Source organism: Epinephelus fuscoguttatus, linkage group LG22 (genome assembly GCF_011397635.1).
Source record: "Epinephelus fuscoguttatus linkage group LG22, E.fuscoguttatus.final_Chr_v1".
Taxonomy (NCBI): domain Eukaryota; kingdom Metazoa; phylum Chordata; class Actinopteri; order Perciformes; family Serranidae; genus Epinephelus; species Epinephelus fuscoguttatus.
In genome coordinates this window covers 12,991,106-13,004,612 of record NC_064773.1, presented here as the reverse complement: position 1 = coordinate 13,004,612, position 13,507 = coordinate 12,991,106, and the positions used below count along the sequence as shown (strand labels likewise).

Sequence of the window (13,507 nt, the reverse complement as noted above, 5' to 3'; positions counted from 1 at the left end):
ACCAACTAATATATAAAGATATATTATCACCTGTAAGGATTTAGGCCCATCATAATTTATTAGTTGGTTCAAAGCTGGTTTAAAAAAATATATATATTGTTTGAAGTTATTATTTTTTGTCTGGAACAAGGATGTTTTCTGGCACAGGCCAAGTTTAGAAATTAAAAATGACAGCAGATCAAAACATTTTGTAAATCACATTTCTTTCTTTCTTTTTTATATTTTAACTTATTTATTTTGGCACCTAGGACACGATTCGTCTCAGTTCTAAAGAGAAGTGATAAGGTGATAGCTCCACCTTCACCAGCTGCAACATTACAGTGATGTACATTAATGTATCATTAATTATAATCCAGTTTTATGATGTATAAGATTCTGGAATGAGCCGTTCTGCGTCAGTACCTTTACTGAAGTATATTCTGGGACGGATACATGTGTACTTTTAGATGACTAAGATAAACAAAGTATTTTTACATGGATATACTGCTACTTTTACTTTACATTAGTAAACACTGGCAGCGTGCTGAGGTCTAAATGAACACATATTTCTCTGGTATTTACTTTGAGAGCTGAGATTAAGAGAAACATTTTGACTGGTTTTATAACTTCTGGGCCAAGTTAATCAGCTGAATTAAAGAAAACCTGTTCACTTCAGCACTTTCTGGAGTACTTGTTCTTCACTTTAGTCTTTCCATCTTATACTATTATATATTTTCATTCCACGACACTTCGGGCAATAGTTAGGCTAACAGTTTTGGGGAGGTTGTTTTGAAAACATAGCTTGGTAAGCTGTACATTACTACACACAGAAGAAGATGAGCTACAGCAAAGCTAGCGAGTAACCTTAAAATATTAAATTGACAATATAGATGTGATGCAAAATATAATACAAAAAAAAGTAAATGCCAGAGAAACATGCCACTCAATTTATTGCAAAAAAGTCAATGATAGGCTAGTTGAAAAGCAATGGTAGAATTAAAAAAATTAACAAATCATTCCTTGTCTTTTATGGTTTCAAATATTTTTTATGACACCAAATTTACAATAATATGCTTTAAAATTCACCGTTACTGTTGTTATTTATTTCTATTCAGCACTGTGTGTCAATAGTTTGGTATTCTGGTGTATCACTGGGTGACACAGCAACATGCTAAAACTCCAGCAGCTGCCATTAAAGTAGCTTCAATCCACAAAACATGGCGACCAAGCCTCTTTCTGGCAACCAGCACACCTTATACTTGTGTCTATACCATCACCAGTTAATATTAGTGATGTTACTTTGGAAGAAAAGGACTCAAATCTGTTTCATCGTGGTGGCCTCATATTAAAATGTAGGCTTCTCATACAGGTGCGACACCAAAGTTTGTCCAGCAGATGCCGCCATTTTGAACTGCTTCGAAACAGTGAACGACGTGACAGTTGATTCATTTTGACTCACAGCGCTTCAGGAAGTGTCATTTCGACTCAACATTACAACTTTAGGGACACTTACTTATCTTTATATGAGTCACTCACCCTTCTTCTAACCAGCTGGCACCGGCTGCAGCGTCCGCCATGTTCTCCACCACCTGTTCTGGTAACAGGAACACACCTCCCGCCATTAACCACTCCTCTGCTTCCTCTGGAACCTGATGCTGCGTTCAGGTGCTCCTTGCGTGTTCCCCAGTTGCGACGTTTAACTTTGGTGTGTTCAATTTGAATTTAAGGGCATCATAAAGAATGTGGTGGCAGAGACATGTGCTTGTTTTTCTTGAGAGGCCACTATGTTTGAATAGGCCTAGTTGATGTTTTATTGTGGATTGTTGTATTATATTTTATTTTTGTCGCATTTTAAATGTGCTTTGATTGCCCAGGTCTCTCTTGTGTGTGTTTCAATCTCAATGGGACTTCCTGGTTAAATAAATAAATAACAAATTAGATTTAATGTGAAACAAACATGGACATTAAAAGGATGTTGATGACAGTTTGATGCTTTATATTACAAAATAATTTTGTCTCAGACTTGATGCTGCAACGGAACATCCCCTAAATCTAAATATTGTTTACCTGATTTAAACTGATATATAACTTGTCTAACTAATCTAGGTCACTCTGTGGACAGCTGCTGACAGTTGCAACCTAACACTTAACTACAAAATAAATGTGAGCAAAAACCTGACATTCGGGAAGTGCAGGCAGAATCTGATTGGTTATGGGAGGAGACAGGTGAATCTGAGAGCAGTGGAGAGAAGGAGTGGTTCAGGGGAAAAGCTGAGGAAGACAGGTATGAGATGGGGCAAAGAGCAGCGGATGTCTGAAAGTCTTTGGCAGCACACAATATTCCTCTGGTTCTGAGAACAGAGTGTAATAGGTTAGCAGGCTGCAGGAACAAATTGTGCGTAATAATCACGCGTAATGACCACTCCTCATCAGTTAAACTGCACGTCTGTCATGTTTGTCTCACTGACAGGTGGAGAGCCTACAGATATTAACTACAAGCCACTCCGTCACTGATTGCTCTTGTCCTTCCTCTCCCTCTTCTTTCTCTCCTGTCCTCTCTGACTATCACTAAACTCTGGCTTTTGAACAATGCAGGAGAAATGTTGCAGACAGTTTATATTATCAGCCTGGGCCTGGGGCTTGTTGTAACAGTAAATGGGATGTGTTGTAACTTGTGCAAGTTAAACTGTATCTGCGAGTATACATCTTACCCCGCGCGATGTGGGCAGCCGGGTCCAGCCACACGCTGCAACTGCTGCCAAGTACTAACGGCTGCTAGCCCCGCCCGTTGGAAAGAGTGTGGGATATACAGTACCACTACTAGCAATGGGAGGGGGGGGGGACTAAATCTTTTAAGATTTAAATAGCACATTATTAAGCTTTTATAATGAGCACCGCTTACATTGTGCTTTTAATAAATACTACTGCATTGTTCAAAAATTATTAATTGTGTCTTAAATTATTCTAGGGGGGGTACAGCTTTACAGAAGGGGGGGTCATGTCCCCCCTGTCCCCCCCAGGATTTCCGCCCCTGCCACTGTGGATCCTCCTGGATATGAACCTCCCTCCACCGACTCAGATATGTTCCAACTTGAGTGGTCATTCACATTCATATTTTCCAACACCAGGGTTATACCTATGGGGGTTATACCTAAGCTTCTTCCTCTCATGGGCCATTTCAATCCTCAGGTGCCCCACATAATGCCTCTTCAAAACCTGCATGCTACCTGACCCAGGGGTGCATTTCATCAGGCTGTTCTCATTTCCAAGTTCGTACGTCCTTGTTTCCTCTCCTCTCATCTTAGTCCCCCGACACCTGAGATGTGAGCAGGGAAGGTGAGAAAGAAACACAAGGAGAGAGGACTCAAGGCAGCAGGCATTTAACAAAATGAGACATCCGTGTGTCGGAGCTGTCATTTTAAAGAGACGTCAATTAAAAATGACGTGTGGCACAGCTGCATCATCAGCTTTATACATCACAGGTGCCGAAAAGACCTCTGCAAAGGACACACCTGTGCATCCTTGCTCATAGCTCCTCTGGCAAGCCTTGAAATGTTTTTTATGGTGCTTTCACACCTGCCCTGTTTGGTTTGGTTCAATGGAACTCAAGTTCATTTGCCCCCTATGTGTGGTGTGTTTGGGCAGGTGTGAACACAGCAATCGCACTCAGGTGTGCACCAAAACAACCGGACCGAGACCACCTCTTCAAGAAGGTCTCAGTCCAGTTACAAACGAACTCTGGTGCGGTTTGTTTGTGGTGAGAACGTGTTCCGACCTCGACATCTTTAAGGCCGTCTCATGTCTCTTATTCCTGCCAGTAAGGAGTTAGCGTTAGGAGTTAGGAGGTAGGAGGGATCTGTTAGGTGCGATGAGTAAGGTAACACGAGAGGTTCCTAACAGGAAGTCTTTTTCAGCTTGAGGCCATGACATATAAATACCCGCCCCCTACATCTGGCTCATTTGAACGAGATGGCGGAGAAACAGCGCAAGTGTACCCGTTACATGCATTCTTTGCAATGAAACGCTGTAATTCACATGCCTATGTGACTACGAAGAGTAACGTTAATGATATTTCCTGCAAGACTGTCATGTTGTAATTAAGTTATGGCTTTGATCAGCGAATATAATGTGACTTGGGATGTACGCCAAACGCTGGCTCCGTTATGCAGCAGATCCAGCCGTGCCTCCCATAGGTACCACCGTCACCAGAATAGGACGTCGCTTTACGTGACGCTTCAGAGTAAGGCCGTCTCATGTCTCTTATCAGCAATCCTCACTCCTGACTCCTTAAATGTTTTCCTAAGTGGGAGGGACAAAACAGTTGGGTAAGGTGGCTAGGTTAGGTGGTTAGCAGTAATTTTAAGGGACTTGGGACGCACCCCTGGCATCCTCTCTTCTCCTTTGACCTGGAAATTGCTCCCCTACAGCCATCATGGAAGATCTTCCCATCCCTTAAACACACCTTAAGGGGAGAGGAGGCTACTGGAGGAGCATAAAGCAAGGAAACACAGGTGTATCCTACACATCTCTCTCTCACATCCTTGCTTGAAGGAGCTAAGACACAAATGAGGGAAGCGAGGAGACACGTTGGCATAATGAAAAGCACCTCGGTTCTTCCTCTCAAACAAAATCCCGCCATATGTAAAAGTGACGCAAGATTAAAAAGAGATTAAGGACAATCTGAGTCATATTTGAGTTTTATTTTGTTGTGCAAAAACCAGATCTCTGGTGTCAAGGTGCAACAACAGTTCATTCAAGAATACTTCCTGTGCAAAGCAAGCATCACATGACAAAGGCTCCACAGTCATGAATCATAAATAGTGCATCACCTTAAACAGAACATTGGTTAGAATCGTAACAGAGTCAAACTATTGAGAATAATGCCTTAATAGAGAGACATAATGTCTTTGTTAAATTATACTGTTAATCATGCAGCTCAGAGATAAAATGATCAAAGTGTTGTCACTTTAAAATCATAAAGTTCAGTCAACCCAAACCTCTGCTCCTCCACTTCACATTTTTGCTTTGATGGAGGGAACGTCCAGCGAGTTCAAGTATTTCTCCAGCGTGCAGAGATAGTCTTCTGGGTGGCATCGCATGTGGGCTGCGTGCTTGGACACCTTCCACTTCCTGCTCCTAACAGTCATGCCTCTCTTCCTCCAGAAGTCAATTACCTTTTCCAGGTCAGTGTGGTCGCACAGGGGGTCGTTTTCGCTGTAGAAGAAGAGGGCCGGCGCTGTAACCGGACTGTTGTGGAACACCTGGATGCCGTTGCTGTAGAAGTCTGCTGTCTGGCGTTTGAAGAGCCAGAAGTAAAACATGGCGAGGTTTTTGATGAAGCGCTCCAAACGTGGCACCAGAGTCTTGCCGAGGCCTGAATAACAAGAGACAGGAGATAATCACGAGGGTTAATGTTTTATAATCAAGAGCAAAGTTACATACACCTGTCTTTTTTCTATTGCCGTGTGGGAATCATAAATGTTTGGCTCATTCAAAGCCCTGATTGGCAGCCAGTGTGAGCGATGATAACATTTAAAAGGAGAAAGACTTGAGTGGTTCAATGGATCTTTTTATAGTGCAGAGCAAATTACAACAGCACCAGCGAAGCTCATGTCGTGATAAGAGTGATAACACATGAATACAGGTGTGCCTTGAGATTTTGGCTTGCCCCCTTTCTACAGACTAGACAAGTGGATTTTTTTATTCTAAATACAGTGTAACCTCAAAGTAGTTAACGTTATTAATGTATGACAACATTAAATGTCTATCTTAGTTTGAGCAGTTTACATTTCTTAGGCTAGTCGCATGGAACTTTCCAGTGGCTCCCTGTGGCTTTGACAGAAATTATATAGAAACAAATAACATACATTCATTCATTTTCCCGTAACTGCTTATCCTGCTGGGGGTCACAGGGAGGCTGGAGCCTATCCTAACATTGGGTGAGAGGTGGGGTACAACCTGGACAGGTCACCAGACTATCACAGGGCTGACACATAGAGACAGACAACCATTCACACTCACATTCACACCTACGGACAATTTAGAGTCACCAATTAACCTGCATGTCTTTGGACTGTGGGAGGAAGCTGGAGTACCTGGAGAAAACCCACACTGACACGGGGAAAACACGCAAACTTGGCACAGAAGGGATGCTCCACCCTGTATAAATGTGTAGCCTATACAATAAATAAAATCAATGTTGTAACATCTCGTCAACTATGTGCATGATACTTTTGCGGCCTGACGCCTTTTCCTAAAATTTGCAGTTCTGTGTAGCGAATAGTGATGGCTAGTCTAGAGTCTCCTTATCAAGGCTAGCTGTTGATTCAAAATCCAAAAGAAAAAACAAAAGTCTCAGAGAAAAACAGAGAATTTCATAGTGTGTGGACAGATTTATTTGCTTTCACCACTAACGCTGCAAAGTTTAAGTACCGAATAATCACAAATAGCTCACTGCAGAGCAGCCTTTATTGCAAAACATATTAATGAATGCTTATTTAGACCTATTAGGAATGTTTATAGGCTAATGAATTGCACAAATATGTATTGCAGCTCCAGATGAGTTTTTTAAAAAAAAATTGGCCCGGCTCTTTTGATACAGTAGTCCAGGTTTCCGAACCCTGGTTTAGGGGGTTGACTGGGAGAGGCGCAAAGAGTTATGCTGTGGACTACAACTTAGAGCTGTATTTGATATCTCTCATATAAATAAGTTTATAGGGACACAATAAGGATATAGTGACAGTTATATTTAATAAAGTTATCAACTGTAGCTTTGAGCCACATTATATTTATTAGCAGTCTCTATTAAAATTAGTCTTTTTAATAATATTTGAGAAAAAATATTATCTATTCTTAAATGTAAGAGACTGCTGCTTTTCCTTGTCTCACACTTTATTAAATTAAATATCTTTGGGTCTTTATCTGGACAAAGCACCCATTGCTGTAAGGTATTGCCACAGGACTATTTGAATACTACTCATAACGTCCACAGGGACGTTATTGTTCTATCCAACGGCTGTTAATCATAGTAGTGCTGACGTGACAAGCCTGGATTACCAACTGGATAAAGCAGTCAACCACTGCTTTGCCTAAGTCACACAGGGGCCCCCAGAAATCCCTGGTTCAGTGTGTAGCAACGGTGTGAAACGATAATAAAGCTGCAGCGAATAGTCAATCAAAAGAAAAGTAACTGGAAATTATTGTCATCATTTCAATAATCAGTATTTTTGGCTTTAATTATAGCAAACTGACTGTCTTTGGGTTTTGGACTGTTGGTCAGACAAAACATCTGATTACGTCAATTTGTGTTGTAGGATTTTATGATGGTTTTCTGATGTTAATGTCTTTGGGCTGCTGTGAAACTGTGCCTACCTGGGGCAACAAAAAAGTCTGTCTTTGCTGCATTGGTACAATAAACAAAAAAGGTGCTCAAAGTGGGGAAAAAGATTAAAAAGATGTAACGTTTCAGTGCTTCACAGAACAGATACAGACACAGACAGATTCCTATCAGGTGTAATAAATCACTCAGCTGGTGCCACTAATTACATGAAATCAACTCATGTGAGGCACACATATCAGCAGCACTGATGACAGTCAAGGACTGAATGTCAACATTTACTCTAGTGATCGGGTTGGGAACTGTCATAGTCACTCTTTTTGTAGACTAAATTATCAATCACAAATATAATATAATATAAAGTAACCAATAACAGACACTTTTATATATGTATGTGACCTGATGAATGTATTAAGTGTTTGCAGACACTGTGCTAAAGTTGTAAACATGCTGCCACATATATTTCCTGAACTCCTGCCAAGCTGCAGCAGAAGGTCAGCCGGCTGGTAAATTATTTAAAGATCTGACATAGATAGATGAGTCACACTCACTCACCTATCGCCATGCGCTCCAGGGTGCCCACCACCAAGCTGTCGTAGATGTGCCCTATCACCCTCTGGGCCAGGTCTGTGTGTTTGTTCCATCCCTGAGAGATGTGGATGAGCGTCTGGGTGAAAGTGTAGCCACCAATGGAGCAGGAGTGGACCAGCACCGGCCTCCCTGAGAACTGAGGCTCCTCCAGAACCTTCAAAACCTCCAGCCCGTATTCCAGCCCCCATTGAGGCCACAGGAAGTGCATTACATTGCTCTGGACAAGGAGGAAGTCCATGCCACGGTCCATGTACAGGTCCCTGTACTTGCCTACCGCAGCCAGCGGGGCACCAAGCCAGGAGAAGAAGACAAGGAGAGGACGGGAAGTGGCAAGTGATGAAGGATCTGCAGAGGGGGAACGGCTTTTGGGCAGAGCTGAGGAAGACAGGGATGAGATGGGGCAAAGAGTGGTGGATGTTTGAAAGTCTTTGGTAGCACTTAATGTGTGTTCCCCCGGCTCTGAGATCGGAGTGTAATAATAAGTTATGCCAGTGCGGATCCTCTTGGCTATGAACCTGCCTTGTTCAGACACAGCTGCACCGGTCCTGAAAAGACTGGAACAAACAATAAACCAAATGAGTCACTCCCACACCCAAATATTTCATATGCTGTTTCTTTGAAAGACAGATGTAAATGTACAGCATATCCTCCTGAGACCCAGGAAAACTAAAGGCTAGGTATTGAAGTTATTTCTAGATTATATAAGTTTAAAAAAAATGAAGAAAAAAAAAGCGTAAACAATGTTTAGAAACGTTGAAATATTTTGTGTGTCCCCAACTACAGTTCGGAGCCAGTATGCTGTCACTAAGAGAGGTAACATGATGCTAATGCTAATGCCACTTTTATGCTAGCGAAAAACAGACTTAAAACCATTCAAACAAAATGTGTGTACCAAAAAAACTGAACATCCGACTCCTTAGAGGGGCTTTTAGTACAACCAAGTTTTTTTTAGGTGACCTGAATGTTACAATTAACTTTTAAGAACTGAAATACACACTGAAATAGCGACAGCTATGGCTATGGCTATACTCCAACCTATCACTTAAAGCAGCCATGCCCCTAATTATGCATAACTTTAAGCCTTGATTACATTTTTTTTAAACTTTTTTTTTGCACCAGGCTGTAAACATGACATTTCACAACATATTCTCATTCCGACCTTGTCACATATTGACGTTTGGTCATGGACCTTCCACGCCCAGAGGGGTATTCCAGAAAGCGGGTTATGTGAAAACTCAGAGTAAGTTAACCCTGAGATGAGGGAAACTCTGAGTTATCCGTTCCAGAAAGAGAGGTAACTGAAACTCTGAGTCAGTCACCATGGTAACAGACTCTGTGAACATAACCTGCTCGCTGACAGATTTTCTTCAATAAACCCTGAGTTTTTCTCTGTCTCCTCCCTCTTACACACTGTTTCATTTCCTCATTCATTCAGTCCGTGTCAAAGCTTGTATCGAAGCGCATTCATTAGCGGAGATTTACCGTCTGTCACAGTCTAAATCCTGCTGGATATTAGTTTGTTACTCAGGACTGTCTTAAGTTATTGAATTTATGCACATTAATCATTTCTTTGGACATTGGTTTTTGTCTTAACATTCAAATATTACACAGCGAGAATTCACCCTCAGCTCAGAATCAAACCTCTGTCCTTTTTATATTCATTATTTTTTATAACACTGTGCACAAGGATCAGACTGTCAGTCTGTTAGAGCAGCTCCCAAATGTTTATTGCACATAATGTGTAGGTCTAATTATTTAAATTTTAAAAATTGGTATAGACACGTAGTATCAATGACTAATGATCTCTATCACTGATGTCATTGGTTGCACTGATGGAACATAATTCCTATAGCCTAATATTGGGGATTATATGTTAATATTTCTGAGTGAGCAATGGTGCAGCATTTCATTGTCTTTAAATTTACTACGTTTGTAGCTGAAATAAAGTCACTGAATGCTGTTGAGTCAAGATACAAATAGATGTCCAACATTTTAAAATCTACTGTATTTTAAAGTGTCTTTTCAAGTGCAAATCACCAAACATATTATTACTGGGTCAGACTGTGAGTTTACAGTCATGTCTTTATGTCTTTGATCTATAGCCTAGCCTATATGTTTTAAATCTTCCTGTTTTTCAGTTGCTGCCTCCTGTGTTTTTCCCCATCAGATTAAATCTGAACAAATATATTATTATATATTATTAATATAAAGTAATGTATCTACAGCCTGATACACAGTCAGATTCCACCACTTTATCTTCATTTAGGAAATGTAAGTCTGATAAATGATGAATAAACGGACAACACTGAATAAAACTTTTTTATTAACTTTATGGTTAACTTATTTACACTTTCCTCGCTCTGACTCAGGCTCTTCTTTTAAAGATAAACGTGCACCGTCTGCTAGACATGCATTAATATCTCTACATCCACTGGATTAAAATGGAGGCCTGTCTTTTACTTACCTGTTGCCATGGTGAATCGTGGAGTCGGAGCTCCATTGATGATGGCTTTTTAATGTCGGTTTAATTCAGAGTGAACATACTCAGAGTTGACTGAACTAACTCAAATCAGCTGTTCTGGAACCGGTAACTCAGAGTTTCCTATCTCAGGGTAAATCAACTCAGAGTTCAGGGTTAGACTCAGAGTTTGTTGAACCTCCTACCTGGAATACCCCTCTGATATGACCTGAGAGGTACCCTGGATGCGTTGGTTGTTTGCGTTCTGGGACACCGTGTGAAGTTCTGCCTGTTACATGAATTGTCTTCTTTCAAAATACACTTCTGTTTACACAGGAAATTTTCTGTTTACATACAGTCTCTTTCAAAATAAACGCACTGCGTCAGTACATCAACATGAACTGAGGTTTTTTCCTCCAACAACTAATATACATGGTTGAGTTTAGGAAAAAAGAACATGGTTTGACTTTAAATCTTACAGGACACAAACATCGCTCTCCAGGATGAAAGTCGATGTTTGTTTGAACCCATCTACCACCGCTCCCACCAGCCTTACAATTCAATTCAATTCAAATGGCTTTATTGGCATGAGGTAACACTACATATTGCCAAAGCAAGTGTTTGGAATTCAAAATAATAATAACAATAAAGGAAAACAATATTTACAATAAATTTGTTATAATCTATACTGTTGGTAATACTGTATGTAGAATACGTATAGCTATGATTGACTCCATCACAGTCATAGTCACATTCAATCAATCTCAGTAATAACAATAATAATAATAATAATAACAGTAATAACAAAAAAAAAGAAGAAAACAACAAATATGTGTGTCACTTCCTGTCTCTCAGTCTATGGCAGGCACAAAGATTGTGGAAGTTTGTGTTGAAGTTGTGTGTGTGTGTGTGTTGACGTTGGTGGTAGTGTGTGTGTGTGTGTGTGTGTGTGTGTGTGTGTGTGTGTGTGTGTGTGTGTGTGTGTGTGTGTGTGTGTGTGTGTCCTTACTCGGACCTCTGCTGCCTTGACTTTTGTTCTTGTCTCGTAGTGATTCCCCCTGACGCCGTCGAGCACTGTTAAACTATAATAACAACCTGCCGCATATAATGCTGACGTTAGAGGACGACTTATTTCGTCGTTGTCTGTGTATCATTATTAGTACTCATCATTTCACTGTTTGTATTCCATATATACATCAGCAGGTTTCCATATGTCAGATAAACAAAGGGGGCAGCCAGGCTGTGAAGGCGTTACAGCGTCACTTTCACCAGTACAACCAGTAAGGTGCATTAAAAATGGGCATAAAAAAGGCGTCACTGTGTATGAGGAAGATGTGGCACAGCATACGCCTGCCTTTTTTAAAAGCCGTGCAAGTTCCGCTACAGAGGCCACACACACAGGCACACACAGGTTATATGACAGTATATCATGGTGTTACCTGGTGGAGAGCTGCAGGTTTCCCATGCTGTGAGACGACGGTGTGCGGGTCCGCCCTGCTCCTCTGCAAGTAAAGTGACCTGAGACAGCGAGTCAGACCGCGGTGCCGGTACGGATCGGCGTAGCTTCTTCTTCTTCTTGGTTTTTTTTTTTTTTTTTTTTTTTTTGGACGGTTGGAAGGACGAAATGGCACATTACCGCCACCAACTGGCGTGGATACAAACTGTAGCTGTAAAATAAATAAAAGAATGAATAAATGAATATATAAATAAATAAATAAAACATTTTTAAAAATTATAATTACTATTATTATTAATAATAATAGTAAGAATAATAGCACTTTTTTTTTAAATTACACTTAAATTAAATTTGCAAAAGAAGCCAAATTTTACAAGGCTTCTCTCTGTAAATATGATACAACTTGTGCAAGTAGAACTTTAGAAATAAAATATATATATAAAAAATATATATATATAAATTGAATGTGATTATAACAATAATGACAGTAATAAATTCTGCCACCTTTCCTTCAAAACTCTAAGACAAAACTTGTGCACTTGTGCAAGTTAAACTTGAGGAATACAAAAAATAAATGAATGAATGAATAAATAAATAAATGAATAATAAAAAAATTAAATAACAATAGTAGTAATAATAATAATGATAATAATAATGATAATGATAAATTAATTAAAATGTAATTCTGCCTCCTTTCCTTTGAATCTCTAAGACAAAACTTGTGCAAGTACAACTTTGGAAATGATGAATAAATAAATTTAAATAAATGAATAAATAATAAAAAATAAATAATAAACAATAAAACCAAAATCTATTAGTATTCATATGATAATAATAATAATGATAATTATCAAAATGTAATTTATGTAAATGTTATTTACATAACTGTGTTACAGGCATATTTAAAAACCAAAAGCTGAGCTACTTATGAATTTCCTTTGATTCCAGTATAAACTGATACCCATAGAAACATCATACTCATGTGAATTCTTTATCATGTCTGTTGTAATAATATTGTAATAACCAAAATATCTGTACCTCAAACGGCAGGTCCGTCCAATAAAAGTATTGTAAAAGTTTACTATCTCCACACTCTCTGTCCAGTAATTGAAAGTCCACATCTGTCCCCCTGAACATAGTAATAGTAGAGTTAATCAGTAAAGTGGCATATTTTAAGCATGCCATAACAGCTTAAACAGTGCCTATCTCTGGATTTGGTATTAATAGTTCATAGTCTAAACCCACTAATCAAATAACTGCAAGACAGTTCAGGGCCACATGATGGAGCCAGAGGCTAACACAGATTAAAGAGCACATACCTCAGTGTGTGGAGCACTTTGATGACTGTCTTCAAATTAAACTTGTAGAATTTATATTGATTACATCGTAAAAGTGGTCAATGTGTCATTTCTATGAATTTTTGAGAATCTGATGTCTTTTAAAGTGACTCAAGCCTTGTGGTGTTCATTTAATCCAGCCAAGGAGAAATGTTTATAAGTAGTCGCTGTGCCAAATTTAATACAATCCAGCACTTTATCACGTTCATTATCCTCATGATAATTACCTTTTCTTTCAGCTGCTCACTTTTCTCAAACAGATCTATCTGAGCTGTGACCCTGCAAACCATTTGCAGAAAGTTTAATCACTCCAAAACTGCCCTCATGATACAAGTAAAAACTTCCATAGT

General features: G+C 39.6%; 1 protein-coding gene across 1 annotated transcript; it reads right to left on the bottom strand.

Moving 5' to 3' along the window:
• Positions 1-4,669: 4,669 nt before the first annotated feature.
• Positions 4,670-11,982, bottom strand: LOC125883060 (uncharacterized). The gene is made up of 3 exons (XM_049567180.1): positions 11,804-11,982; positions 7,871-8,460; positions 4,670-5,353 (listed from the first exon to the last, which is right to left on the bottom strand). The coding sequence occupies exons 1-3, from the start codon at positions 11,827-11,829 to the stop codon at positions 4,992-4,994; spliced, it is 978 nt and encodes a 325-aa protein (XP_049423137.1). The 5' UTR covers positions 11,830-11,982; the 3' UTR covers positions 4,670-4,991.
• Positions 11,983-13,507: the final 1,525 nt, after the last annotated feature.

Coding starts and splice junctions, on each gene's coding strand:
- LOC125883060 (XM_049567180.1), bottom strand. CDS start 11,829: ATGGGAAACCTGCAGCTCTCCACCAG. Junction 8,461..11,803: donor AACCTGCAGCTCTCCACCAG/GTAACACCATGA, acceptor TGTTTGTTCCAG/TCTTTTCAGGACCGGTGCAG. Junction 5,354..7,870: donor CCTGGAGCGCATGGCGATAG/GTGAGTGAGTGT, acceptor CTTGTTATTCAG/GCCTCGGCAAGACTCTGGTG.